Genomic DNA, 14,193 nt, shown 5'->3' with positions numbered 1-14,193 from the left:
ACGTACTTCCGGTACAGCTGAGTGCGGTTGAACATGGGGCGCTATTTAAATGGTAATGGTTTCTAAAATTATTATTCTTCTCTAACATGGAGCCTCAAATTTCTTCCAAGGATTGATTAATAATATTACATATATGTATTTTTTAAATACTATACTTGAAAATTTCATCTACTAAATACCTACTTTTGATGCCGGCTACTAGAAGAGGGACGATCATTGTGTGCTGTAATGTTTACGCACTAGGGATCTATGAATTAAATTATTATGCGCCAAATATAAAAGAAAAGAATTGGTATATTTTCATTTGAATGAAAATAATGTTTAATGATCAACACTTGTTAATTGCATCATGAATTTATTTGAAATATCTAGTACCTCTAATTCTTATGATCTATATGTACAGATGATAATGTGATAAAGTATAATACACGCATTATTTAACCATGTGTTAACAAATAAATGCTCTAATTTAAACATACTAAAAGTAATTAAGATCCAATTCTTTTGGACTGGGTCCACAAATTTCTGTGTATTGGATTTATTTTTCTTTCTTTATTTAAAAATACAGTACATATAATATTGTACACTATATTGTATAATATTGTACAATCAAAATAATTCAAGAAATTCTTGAAACTTGAATATCAACCGATGAATTCATATTTTTATAATTTTTGCAATACTTTATTGTTCTTACAATGAAAAAGTGTAACAAGTATACACTGTAACTCAAAATGACATTAACGAAAATAACGTTACTAATCTCCTCTACTGTTTATTAAATAAAATAAAACATCACGTAATACTATAACACGTTATATTTGAAATTACCACCATAGTACTTCGTTTAATTTTCCTTTACAAAAATACAAAAATTAAAATCTAGCGCGTTATCAAATGTAAATAAGAAGTATTATTTTACATTATTATTGCACAGACTTTTTTTTTATTTGTGTACGAATTTCTTGTGTTATTTTGTTGATAATTTTAGAAAATGGTAGACACCAGTCCGTTCCGTATGATTCTTTGAATGGTGATACAAATGAAGTCATATGGTACAATGATATGACGAAATGTAAGATTATAAATAACAAAATATACCATTTTCACCGTAACAGGATGCTTAAGCCTTTCTTCTTATATGGAAAAATCCATGATGGTCAACATTAAGTTATCACTATACATATACATATATATACACCGTTTTCGCATATACTTATTTTCTTTAATGTAATAGTAATAGCGAAAGTGAAAGTTAGTCAGTCAATAATACTAATTTAAGCCTCTTTTCTTCTATTTTTTTTAAGTTTTTCTTTTTGAGAATACAGAACCAGTTGAAATATCGTAATTGAAGGGTATAATTTCCTTTAATTACATCTTACTACAAAAAGAATGGAACGGAAGACCATCTCAGGCGGGTTCTTTAAATTCTACGATCTGTCAGTTTCTTTTACTAATTTTTTTTTCTTTTTCTCGTTTTTCTCGTCATTTTCAAAATACTCATTACCTATTATAAGTATGTTATATTAACAAATTCATGAGATATGTTTACTTAACAAACTGGAAATCTATAAATAACAAAAACAATAATAGAATAATTTGTTATCTAATCGAGGATGTCTGAATTGATACTGAAAAAATGACAAAAGTGTTTAGTAAACATTGATAATACATATCTCATTAGCTGTTAATACATATCATATTCTAAACTGAATTTTTATTGACTTAGATATTTATACACTGACAAAAAAGTACCTGCATCTCTGTGTACGGTGATGTTAGAAAATAGAATTTCTTCAATATTCGAAACAGAATATTTTTCTGCTAAACTCGCGTTATAATTAATGTTGAACATTTTTAAAATTATTTCTCAGCAGTTATGAAGATAGCATTAGTAATAGCTAGGAACTTGAAGAAGCATTACTTCCCTTTTTTCTTTTTTAAATATACAAATGCCAAATTTATTTGATATTGATTTGTAGGTAAATCTTTATAACACCTACAGCGTTTCATTAATACGCACCACTTTCTTTCTCCGAATCACATTAAGATTAAAACTTTCATTTTATTTACATAGAAATACTACACGTAAGATACTCTGTAGCAGAGGTAGAAAAATGAAACAAAATAAAAATATGAGGAATGGTCTTGACAATATTTTCTTTTTTTTCCTTCGTTCAATAATCTCAAGTTGGAACAAAACCTTAAAGAAAAGTGTTAATTTAAATATATAAAAGCATATCTAATTTGCCAACTGTGCAACGCTAGTTTTTTTCTTTTCTTTTTTTACACCTCAGTTTTTATTTACAAGCATAAACTTTGGAGAAAGAAGTAGCTCACACTATGTCGCAGACTCCTTCGTCGGAGAAGGCTCATCCTCAGTTGTGTGCATTCTTTCTGGCACGTGACGTCAATCATGTGTTTCAGAGCATTATGCTGCTGATTTCTTACACATGAGTCAAAGTAGTCGGCTTTTTTAAAATGCCGAATGGTAGTAGTCATATGTAGGCCAGTAAGGCTGTAGCCAGTCCTAGCTAGTGCGCTGACGCTTTTTGGCAGGGTGTTCCTCGGCGGAATGTGCAGGTGCTGGCATTACCATTTCACCTCTATTGAACATATACTTAAATTGGGGCATGTACTTCATTATGCTTTTTACTTGGATTAAAGGGAGCTCTTCGTTTAGAGATGAACATTTTCCTGCTTCCATTAACATCTTCATTTGTAACCTTTGAAGAAATATACATGATATATTACTCATAATATGTCATAATATATTCTGTTACAATCATTGGCGTTAGTTAGGATTTTTAGGTTCACCCTGGGGCTCTACTTAGATTACACCAATGGCTACAATGTCTATAGCAAAACAGTATTTTAGTTTACCTATTTCCTTGGTATAAGTCTATGTGTAACACATCCGTAAGAACCTGCCGACAGCTATTGATGTCGCAGGCGGGAAAATACTGAGTGACAAAGTCAGGAAGCGTCATCAATAATTCAGAGTAAATGTATGGCTTGAAATTAATACAAGGTACCATTTTATCTTCGACAAGTGCTTTCTGAATTTGATAAGGTTGTACTTGACAAGTTGTCATATGTGTTTCTGATATCGGAATCAATGGCTTTCTGCCTCTTGAATCCCTGAAAGTAATAATATGTTTAATCATTCACATATCCTATTACAAATGTTCTGTTTTACTCTGTTAATATGATTTTATACCTGGAACTATTATTACTTCCATTAACTGGTATTAAGGGTGGTGGGTATTTTGAATGAGATGAATTATGAACAGATGTATGCCTTTGTGGGGGTAATAAGATTGAGGGTGTAGATGCTGAAGTAGGTGATGGCATCAGAGCTTGTACTTGTTCGCTTAAGCCAAGCATCTGAGGGTAGGTACTTGCTGTAACAGCATTTGGTACACCTAAAGTAGGTGTAGTATATGTAGATGTGACCCTAAAATAAAAGAGAAATTTACATTACATATTAAAAAATACAAATAGTTAAAATATATACATTCAACTATATAATTTAGATAAAAAAAGAATTGTAAAATATTTTTAAAAATATACAGTATTGTATACATTGACGTAACTGGGACCTTACTCTAGGTAGACCAAGTACCTTAACTTTACCAACAGTACCAAATGTTTAATATTGTTTAATTCTTTTTATTCCAAAGTTGAAATTTTGGAACTGATGAAGAAGCCTACCCTGACCCCTACCTAGTTACGACAATGATTGTATACATTTTATGTATAATGTGTTTGTCCTTATAAACAATTTAAGATATTTTATACTAAACAGTGAAACAAAAGAAAATGAATATGAAAATATATGTATATCGTTTAAATTCTCTAAAAAAGAAAAAATGAACATTTTCTAATATTTGTATTTCCATTATTTTATTTACTAATGATTAAAATAAAAGATCATTTAAAATTAAATAGATATACTATTTTAATAAAAAGGGAAAATATACAACAATCATAATGAAGGACAATTATTCACATTTTTCATATATATCAACATTTGACCAAAACCGTAAAATTGTATTGAAAAAAATATAAAGCGAATGTATATCATGTTTAGTAAATAAAAGAAATAAAATAGGCAAAACAGGCAGTATGTAGTTATTGCAGTTTTACATAAATAAAAAACTTGTTAATCACAACGTTCTTATGCATGCTATCTTACTTTCATGTAGTAATCATGACTATAGTACATTTTACAGGAACTCACCAGTCATCCTTCCCATAGGTTGGATAACTATACAAAAAAATCATACATTGTATGTACAAATGCAAAAAGCTATAGTGCAAGTTTTCCTCACAGGGACGTCATGTTAACTTTTTTCTAGGCATGGAGTTTTGTCAAAAATTTCATTTATGCATAAATAATAATTTAACAGAAAAAAACAAAGGTAACAAATTTTACTTTTTTTTTAATTTTCATTAATACAGATGTTTGTGTACAAGAAAGTCAAAATGTTCGAGCATGAAAAAAGTGTACGAATTTTGAATATCAATAAGTTACAAACACTCCACATCAACTTTATTTTTTGAAAGTTTTTTAGTAAATTTTAAGGTCTGTTATTCCATACCTTTAAGTCGACGCCCCTGTTTTTTCACATAATAAACAATAATTTCTTACGTATAAAAGTATTAAGTACTTCGAGGTACGTAAAAATTCCCTAACATTGGCATGCTTGTATTACTCTATTGCACTTTGTATTAGATATGAATTTTAATATAAAACTATTTCAATTTGTAAACTATATACAATGTGAGTGATATGTACATTGAAAACTTTTAACGGTATATCTACTATTCGAGTGAATAAGACAGCATTTTAATTAACAGTTCATTTCATTTGTATAACACAACTTTCAAGCAGAAAACAATATTTAACGTGTATTGTTTATGGCGTGCTTTGAACACCAAACTCACACCTAATATATAATTTACTGTTCTCAGTCACTAAATCATAAACAAGCATAAAATACTGATAATGCCGTGTAGTGCTTAAATGAAAAAATAAATTGTCCTCAATATTCTAAAACATATACATGTATATATTCGAAAAGACAAACTTTGATGAATCTTTTAATTACTTACCCAAGATTAGGTTGACTGGAATGGACTGTTGCTCTAACAAGAGGGGGTGGTTGAGCTTGAGCGACAGTTTGCATTGTTGTAACTGGATATACTCCAGGATACTGAGCTGTTGCATTGCCACCACCCCCTCTACTTCTACTAGCTTGCGAATACGTTTTTAGTGGATTAGATATTTGCTGCAATAAAATAAGTAATATATTAACTCTAATACAAAATTGTACATTCGTGAGATATAATTCAATTTAAGAATTTATAAAACTTACATTGTGCATGTTTAAGATTGAAGGCATTCGTATGATAGAGTTAGCCTGAGACACAGGCGCTGTCTGAAAGGTAGGCTGCCCGCCGACCAGTCCTGTCCACCCATTGACACTCTGCACTGTGTTCAACATGGGTTGGGTGACAATGTTAGATCTGCTGGAGGAGAGAGCCGTTGGAGAAGAGTGTGCAGGGTGTGTAGTGACAACAGGCCTGGGCTGGCTAACACGTTGCGCTTGTGACGCACTGGTGACCGATCCACGCGGTAGAATGTTATGCAGAGGAGCAGCACGAGCATTGACCGTCGGTTTGGTCGTGTTATTTTGCACAGGAACGGATTTCGTCGCCGGCGGTGTCGGCGGTTGCTTTGTCCAACCGCCTCCACCGCCACCACCTTTACTAGTCACTAACAACTGAGAGTCCATAACTTTGGTCGGCCAATAGTCCTCGAACCCCGTTCCGGGGGGAAAGTAACTCTTAATGTCATTTAAACTAATCACCGAGCACGTCTCACTTGCGAACAATTCGTTACGTATACCCTGTACTTTGCAACAAAACTTTAAATACGACAGATCCCAACCTTCGAGCTTCTCCGCTTTTAACTTAAGATTCTCCGTTTCGCCCTCGAAGTAGAACAAAGGTACGTACTGGAGACCGTCCTTCACCGTGTACGGAACCACCGACTCCTTGTTTATCCGTATGAAGCCGCATTTGTCAGATCCATTGGTCGCGTTCGGATTGGTGCCGGTGGTTAGTTTCGTGTAACACACGTCCAGAAACGTGTAAAACTCCTTAGCGTCTGATAGACGCACCACCAAGTCTTTACACGTAAACTGTTCCCTTCCAAACTGATTCTCGCAATGTTTTACGTTTATCTCGGTGAACAACTTGCTCTCTGCTTCCGTAATATAGTAACTCCTTATACATGTGCAACTGTAGATGTCCGAGTGCAGGTAACTCAGGTACTTGTTTAATAACTTAGATTCTAAGATTCGTACGGCGCAATACTTTTCGCCCGAACGGAATATGTACGGTATGTGACAGTCGTCGAAGCTCGTCCAGCCGAAACGGCCCCTTTGACTCTCGTCATCGGGGGGCACCTTGCCCTCCGTCGATGGGGGCTTCGTTGCAACGGCCGTTGACGAATCTGCCGGTCGTTTGTTCAGGTATCCCAGAATACCTGGGAAATTTGATTGTGGTAGAACACATTGGGGAGGCCTCTGCTGCTGCGACGGTGCTCCTGGCGCACCGCTGACCATTTTCGCCTTGTTTGCTTCCACCATTTTGGCTGCCAGTTCTCGGATCTCCGCTTCATCGGGAAGTTCTTGCTTGACGACGACTTTATCGAGATCTGGAAAAAAGTATCCTTATTTCAATAACTTTTAATAACAATAACGCTAAGGTTCTTCAGTTAAACCTTTACACACCACGCATCACGTGGTCACGAAATACGAAAGTACCATTTTGGAGTTGAAGTAATAAAATTCAAATGTGATCAAATTGGTAATTGGATAACATTGACCCATAACAACGGCATCATAATAATGATACACATTGAAATTTACTTTTTATACGGCGTTTAAAATAACTTTGCAATTGGTATGTAAAGGTTAAAATTAAATTTAAACTATGAATCATAGGTTAGATCAGTAGGCTAGTTAACCTGTACATACAATCCCAATTTTGGGTCATTTTGATCCAGTATGTATTATACAGTGAGTTAAAATGACCCTTCATTCGATATGCGAAATATTAATGGAAAAATAGAAAAACCACGAAAGAAAAATTAAATAACAAATTTTCCACAATATTCGATGTTCAAAACTTACTATCTCTGAATTTTCATAAATTATTATCTAAAAAAGTCAATGGTTGGCCGGTGGAGAAAAGCGCGGGAAAATATGTATCACGTGTCAATACACCTTCACGAATCAGTAGTGATTTAAAGTCATTATTCTTTACCGTTTGAATCATACACATTCAATAAAAAATTTTGTTTAACATTATTCCAACTTAAAAATTATTTTCACACCAAAAAACTGATATTAAACAAAATTTGAATGAAACTACCAATTTACAAGAATCTATGTACATACACGTATATACCGCATGCGCACAAGTATCGTATTCGTACGATTAAACAACTGGTGCATCAATTGTAAACTTTGATAATTATTTTTTAACTATTACAGATTATGTTTACAAACGTTGACTATAACGTTATTAAACTGAAACATACACAGAAAATGACACTTTTAATAGGTAGAATTGTTTAAAATAAATGTAAAGAGCACGTTTAGTCAGATTTAGAAGAATTCCAAGATTTCGTAGCGTAAATCAAATTTTCCAAAAGCATCTAATTAACAAAAATTGTGCACACTGCATGCTTTAAAATACTGGGTACACGTGACATTTCTACAATCGCTTTTAAAATAACATTTGAATAAATCAGTCACAGTTTTAAAACATTTCAGTGCGCATTTTACTAATTTCGGGGGAAAAAATGCAGGTTCTCACGCTTTTTCCAGCCGACATTGATTACCAACGAAAACAAGTAAGGAACTGAAAGCGCGCGCACGTGCATGTGAAAAAATCATTAAAAGCACTAATTTCGTGAAGCACATCTTTCATTTGGCCAAGGAAAGATGCATATTTCGAACGTACTGAATGACACTTGATCGGGCACCGTCTGCGACGGACTCCTTTTCTCGAGCCATATGGCGTCCGTGCTGCTATCAGCGTTCACGGTGTGCATGTCCGTAATGTCGTTCCTCATATTTCCCCGATCGAGAATGTTTTCTACTTAAATCGTTAAATCACATTTTGATAGATGGCAAATGTAGGAGGACGCAGAGCAGCGAAGAGGTTATAACCGCGGTGCGTCTACCGATCTGTACACTGTCGATGAAACGACACACGACCATGTTACACGACCAAAAGCGAACAACACAGTCGTCTCTCTCTCAGACGGAAAAGTTATTATCCCTGTTTCGGCTTGGCAGTTTTCACGCTTTCCCTCGACGTTTCACTTTGCCTGCTGCCGACTACGATTACAGCGAACGGTGAGAAATAGTTAACCACGCTCAAGGGATACATTTGGGGGTAGATAAACCGTACGCTGTATCGTCGACACTGACTACGTATGTACGTGTTCTTCGAACGGGCGTACCTCTGGACCCCGACGAAGGTTTTCCGTGGATTAAGCTGTTCTCGGCCGAGGGTAGCGCCATTTTACGTGGACACAGCCTCTGTTAATCCTCGCTTTCAGGCCGCCCAGTAGGCCATGCCGTACCATCGAGCTGCCTTGCTTGCAGCTGCACGGGATACTAGGCAATTCCACGGTCTAGCCGACCGCGAATCCTACGGACCTCAGCGCAAACCTCTCATTTTCCAAACGGACTGTACTATGCTAGGTACGTAAAGTACTGCGAACGTCCTCCACGACACATCACCAACTTCACTTTAACTTTCCATTTTTACCAATCCATCTGATTTCAATACTTTATTATTTCCACTTTCATTTTATTATAATTTATTATTATACTGGAGTCTGTCAAATCACCATAATCTTAGTTTGGTCGTGTGAAATAAAGAACTAGAGGCACTATGACTTTTTAAGAATTGAGTATGAGTTAATTTCTTAAGTTTTTAGGTTTCGAAAATAGAAATCCCAAATGTTCCGGGTACATTATAAGGGATCGACGGACGTCCAATAGCTGCCGCCATCTACCCATCGCACATAATATTATAAATTACACAAGGATTTAGATGTAACTACACACTGCACATGCGCGGATAATTTAAGTAAATTTAAAATCGTTTACCGCGGATATGTATCAAATCAATATAAGCAATACAAATATAATTTTTATACTGTTATAAATTACAAATGACATTGAATTTGTGAAAAAAATGATTATACGTTTGCTGATAATTAGTAATTTATGAAGAATAAAAAATATTGGGTTTGGACTAATTGCCTTGTAACCGCGAACTTCAACGTTCATTCCAGCAGTATATGTATAAGTGTTACGTGGCTGCAGTCTTTAGTCGAAGCCGAACAGTGACAGGTGGAGGATGTACACAAGTTTTATAATGCGAATTTACTAAAAATCTTGAGATACATAAACAAAGTTATGTAAATTCATTTCACATAAAACTTCCTATGAAGTGCATAGTCTATTTATAAAAATAATTTCTCTGTTCTTGAAATTTTAATCAGAGAAATTTCCATAATCTTTTGTGTACATTATCATATTTTGCCACATCTGCCAATATTGTGTGAATTTTTTTAGGCACATAATAATTGTAACCCAAGTGTGTACATATATACTTTTATTATATTTCTAATGTACACTCTGGTACTTGTCGATGTTTCACTTTTCTTCCCTGTAAGCATTGCCATTTTTTTTAACACATTCATTAGTTGGAAAGTAATGAAATTGAGCACTATGTACGTTACTGAATCATATAAATAGGTGAACCGTATCCTCGATCAGATTTTGCATCGTGTGTCGGGGATCGGCTGCAGCAGCTAGGTACATACCCCTCAAAGAATGGCCAGGGCCAGCGCGTAAGATCGCGCAGACGATGTGACAACGTTGCACGGTCGATATGCTCTTTCAGGCAAAGTGCCAAGATTGGTAAACGCACGCGGGGGTATATAGTCGCGGTTTCAGGTGCCCTTCCCTCCTCTAGCGCCCGCGTTTTATCCCCACTGCTGCTCCACCGACTTACCCGTGGGATTCGCTACGATCGTGGGGGGGACGAGCAACGAAAGTGGGGGAACTGAAGCTGCGCAGAATGCAGCAGACAAGCGTCGCTGTTTGTGCCTTTGCGCACCTCTTACATACATATACCCGACGACCTCCTATGTACTACATATGTATTATACTTATTATTTTAATCATGATTTACGGCTGCGGCGTTGCCGGTTCTTCTTCCAGGCACGCCCACTCTATCTCTTTTTTCGCTTTTTCCACTCCTAAAGCAACGTCGCTTGATCGATACTTAAAGAAACATGAAATAAAAAAATATGCATTTATCGTTATCATTTTGACGAACGAGCTAAAAACTAGCTAACGAAGGGGAAAAAATAAAGACATTTGATTTTATGTTTTTTGTTTTGTGTCCGTTAAAGGTTATCGTTGATCAGTGGTCGTGCGGCGTTGCCAAGACAAAATGGCTGGCGCGACCTTGATTGGCCCGGTTTTTTCTATAGCAAATGTTGGGCCAGTCGTTTTGGCAACGCTGGAAAGCCATAGCGATCTATTTATAGTAGCTCTCTATTGCTGCTGTTGCTATGCCAGCCGAAGACTCGCTTAGTCTGCGAGGAGGGGAGTCACTACCAAATGGAGGGGGTAGAGATTGCTAAAGAACAATATGGCGTTGAACCGGATGAGCCCTCCATACATTCTCTTTTCTTTCTAACGTTTCTCTAACAATCAATATATCTGTTATTACGAAATCATCAAAATAAACATTATATAAGGCATTAAGATATCATGCATTTATATGAAACATACTTTACGATGAAACGAACGACCTACGAGTTACGATTTCATATATATGTACATATTTCATATATTTCATTGTAATGATGGAAGAGGATCATCCAAGTATGGGTATATCATTCTAGGTAGATGTAATTTTTTGCGCAACTCGGTAGAATTACACATGGCGGTGTACAATTCTAGCAGCTGACAAGTATCGTGGTGTGTGTCCATAGAATACAGCCACGCATGCGACTTGACGAAGCTGCCGCCTCGGGAGTGTTCGGCAAACTTCGTGGATACTGCCTCTTTGTTACATCATTCTTTAGCCTCCTATGTAGTATATAGGGGCGGGTATATTATGTACTACCGCCTGCACATATTTCCCTCCCAGCTCTCGCTCGCGTATATACTCTGTATATAGTTGCTTGTGCATATATGTACCGGCGGAGCAAATGGGCGGGCGATCCGAGGAACGAGCTGGACTCCGCGTTACACGAGGCGTAGAGACGGAAATCAAATAGAACGACCACTAATGTATATGTGTTTTTTATCGTTGGTAAAGTTATGAATTATAATAAAATAAATAGAAAATATTTTGATGGTCTTATTTCTTAAACGAACTATTAGGATTATAATGTTTTCAAATATTTCGTTAGTTTAATAAGCTTATGCTTTACGCTATAGTTGTTTTGACCCTACTATAGTAATAAAATATGCAATATATAGAAAGCTTTTTAATGGAATTAATGAAAAAAAAAGTATATTCTCAATTTTGTACATAGTTCAGCTTTCAAACTTGCACATTTATGGATTGAAATAACTGTATCGCAAAACGTTAGTTTCCTAAGGGTAGATACGAAGAAAACCCAGTTTCTTATGTACATATGTATAGAACATCGTAGAATTTTTCTATACATACATATTCTATCTATATGTTTATAGACAAAAAAACTGCATTTTTAAAATCAATATAAAAATAATTGAAAAGCAGGATCAAATTGAATTTGTTGATGAACAATTTACAATCGTTTCTAACAATCAATAAAAATATTGCATTTAGGTTAACTGTAGTTTTTTTATAATATTATTATAAAAGCTGTAAAATTAATTGAATTTAATGTATCCAGAAGTAATATTATAATTAATATTTTACGCCGCAGCCGTAAAATTAAATTCATATGTGCTTTCCATAATCTTTTATTATTTAATTCAACTAACATTATGGAGGAATATAGTTACTTATTTGATTCAACAACCTAAACCTAACCTAAATTCAAGAAGCAAACATTCATATAATTAAAAAAATGAACAGCTAAAAAATAATTGCTTCGCATTTAATAAATATTTACTTTTAATAAAAAAAAGTACATCTTTCTATATATTTAAAAACTTTAATTATTTTCCTTAAAAAAAAGTGCGATATTGCCAGGATCACCTTACCGTTTGCTTTAAATAAGCCATGACGTCATCTCCTATATGCACACACATACAGAATGAAATGAGAATTAACATCCTTTTATTGATCACATTTGGAAATATATTAAAATTCAACCCCATCAGTGGCTTATCCAGTATGTAAATAATAAACAGTAATTAACTTATATTTACATAAACATATCAATCTTTAACATAAAATAGATATGCAGTTGCAATACGCTTCTAAAGTATTATATTTCTCAACTATATATGATCACGTGAGTTTCGTATTACAACGAAACCCGTAAATATTTACTAGCGCACAGATACGAAAAAATTTCGTAGTCACGTGACATCAAAGCAAATCTACCGCAAACAAATAGTGGATCATCAAAGAAATGGATCAATTCATTAATTTAAATTAACACACGTAGTGTTTACAAAGGAGTCGCCGAAGAACATCACCAAGTGTTTAATAAACAAAACGAATTCCACGTGTTGTTGTCGTTGCGATAAATAGTCAACAAAAGTTGCAGATGTTGACAGGTAGCAAAGAGAGAGCACGTTTTGCCGGGCCTCGCACGAGGCGCAGCTCGTAGAAAACAGAAAGCACGATGAATTCTAGGCGCTTCTACGCGGCAGCGGCAGCGAGGGTAACGTGTGATTGGACGTGGTAGGAAGAAGAAAAAGGACGGAACAACAAGAAATGTACAGAAGGAGAAGAGGGGGGAGGCGATACGCGCGAGTCTGGTGTCGCTGCCGCTACCGCTACTGCCGCCACCCATAACCTCAAATCTTACCTTTGTTGAGTCGTGCCTCGACGATCTGTACGTCTTCATCGACGCTGCTATCACTCATCTTCTTCTTCTCGTTAACCTGAATGTCCATGCACATAATTCCTTACCGCCGAACACCACTTTCGTCGCACGCTCGCACAACCCCTGTTGTCCCGTGACATTTACATTAAACTGTGCGCGCGCGTAAAATTCACACTTACGAGGAAGCTCGTCGCACGGGGGCGCCGCGAAATCCGCTCTTTTCGTCTATCCTCGTGTTGTGCTTTTCGACAACGCCGAAGATTGGACACACCACGATACAATCACCCACAAGATCCTAGGAGATAGACACACGCAATGATTGCCGGAAGGATACTTATTCGAAAATCGCGTGTATGCAATAGTATCACGGCCCGCGTTTTCTGCTGTTTTGTGCGGAGGTGAACCGAGAGGCCGACCGGGTTCCGTCCAGATTTGAATGTGGTACACGTTGCCAGTTCTTTCTCGTACCCCCCTTCCGCCCCCCTCCCATACGGCCTTATGTACTTAACGGTTGCGACGTTGCCGCACATCCGGTTCCACCAGCCGAGTAGTGGGGGTACGAGAATTTCGCACGGGAGTGGGGGATGTACATAAGTACCTGACAACGGCATAGTGGGGACTCGCGAAGGGGGTGGGGGTAAGCAGGGGGTTGTGTACATAGAGAAGGGAGGGGAGCGGGTTGTTGGGAGGGAATGGGAATTTTCCATGATGCTTCAGGGCAACGGCGACCGTTAGCTGGGTCACGTGGTTTTACCGGAAGTTGTAAGGGAGACGCGCCACGATGCGCGCGCCCTCCTTTTCCGTTCTAAGTTTTCTCGTTTTCTTCCTAAAAATTACTTCGTCATATTAAAATAAATAAATGTTTAATTGTTTTCTTTTTTTTTTTGTTTAATTTAATAGTTTTTTCGTACATTTTGTAAATAGATTTCACAACCGTTTGTTCGTTCGAAGTGTCAAGGATAAACTAGTTTCCTTCGCACGAAATGTAGCTATATTTTCATACACTGAATAGTATGTAAACAGTTTATGCAACTTTTTTCACTGAATCTCTGGGGCAGGTAAGTAAGTACGTAGATAGTATATAAAAT

General features: G+C 36.1%; 1 protein-coding gene and 1 long non-coding RNA gene across 8 annotated transcripts; one reads left to right on the top strand and one right to left on the bottom strand.

The window, feature by feature from the left end:
* Nucleotides 1-698: 698 nt before the first annotated feature.
* Nucleotides 699-13,563, bottom strand: LOC117607783 (uncharacterized). Of its 6 annotated transcripts, none has more exons than XM_034331898.2 (7): nt 13,088-13,563; nt 5,382-6,727; nt 5,119-5,294; nt 4,244-4,270; nt 3,221-3,457; nt 2,884-3,141; nt 699-2,726 (listed from the first exon to the last, which is right to left on the bottom strand). In XM_034331898.2, exons 1-7 carry the CDS (start codon nt 13,179-13,181, stop codon nt 2,531-2,533), a joined length of 2,334 nt encoding a protein of 777 aa, XP_034187789.2. In that variant the 5' UTR covers nt 13,182-13,563; the 3' UTR covers nt 699-2,530. The 6 variants fall into 6 exon arrangements, with proteins under 6 accessions (XP_034187789.2, XP_076545024.1, XP_034187791.2 ...); XM_076688909.1 differs by lacking the exon at nt 13,088-13,563 and adding an exon at nt 9,923-10,111; XM_034331900.2 differs by lacking the exon at nt 13,088-13,563 and adding an exon at nt 8,546-8,685.
* On the top strand, nt 7,651-9,168 carry LOC143305410 (uncharacterized). 2 transcript variants are annotated; one of them, XR_013062319.1, is made up of 4 exons: nt 7,651-7,930; nt 7,996-8,131; nt 8,207-8,789; nt 9,029-9,168. It is a non-coding gene; the product is annotated as an uncharacterized LOC143305410 (long non-coding RNA). The 2 variants fall into 2 exon arrangements; XR_013062318.1 differs by having other exon boundaries at nt 7,653-8,131.
* Nucleotides 13,564-14,193: the final 630 nt, after the last annotated feature.

Source organism: Osmia lignaria, chromosome 6 (assembly GCF_051020975.1).
Source record: "Osmia lignaria lignaria isolate PbOS001 chromosome 6, iyOsmLign1, whole genome shotgun sequence".
NCBI lineage: Eukaryota > Metazoa > Arthropoda > Insecta > Hymenoptera > Megachilidae > Osmia > Osmia lignaria.
Note: the sequence above shows the minus strand (reverse complement) of the source record. Positions and strands in the feature narration are given on the sequence as shown.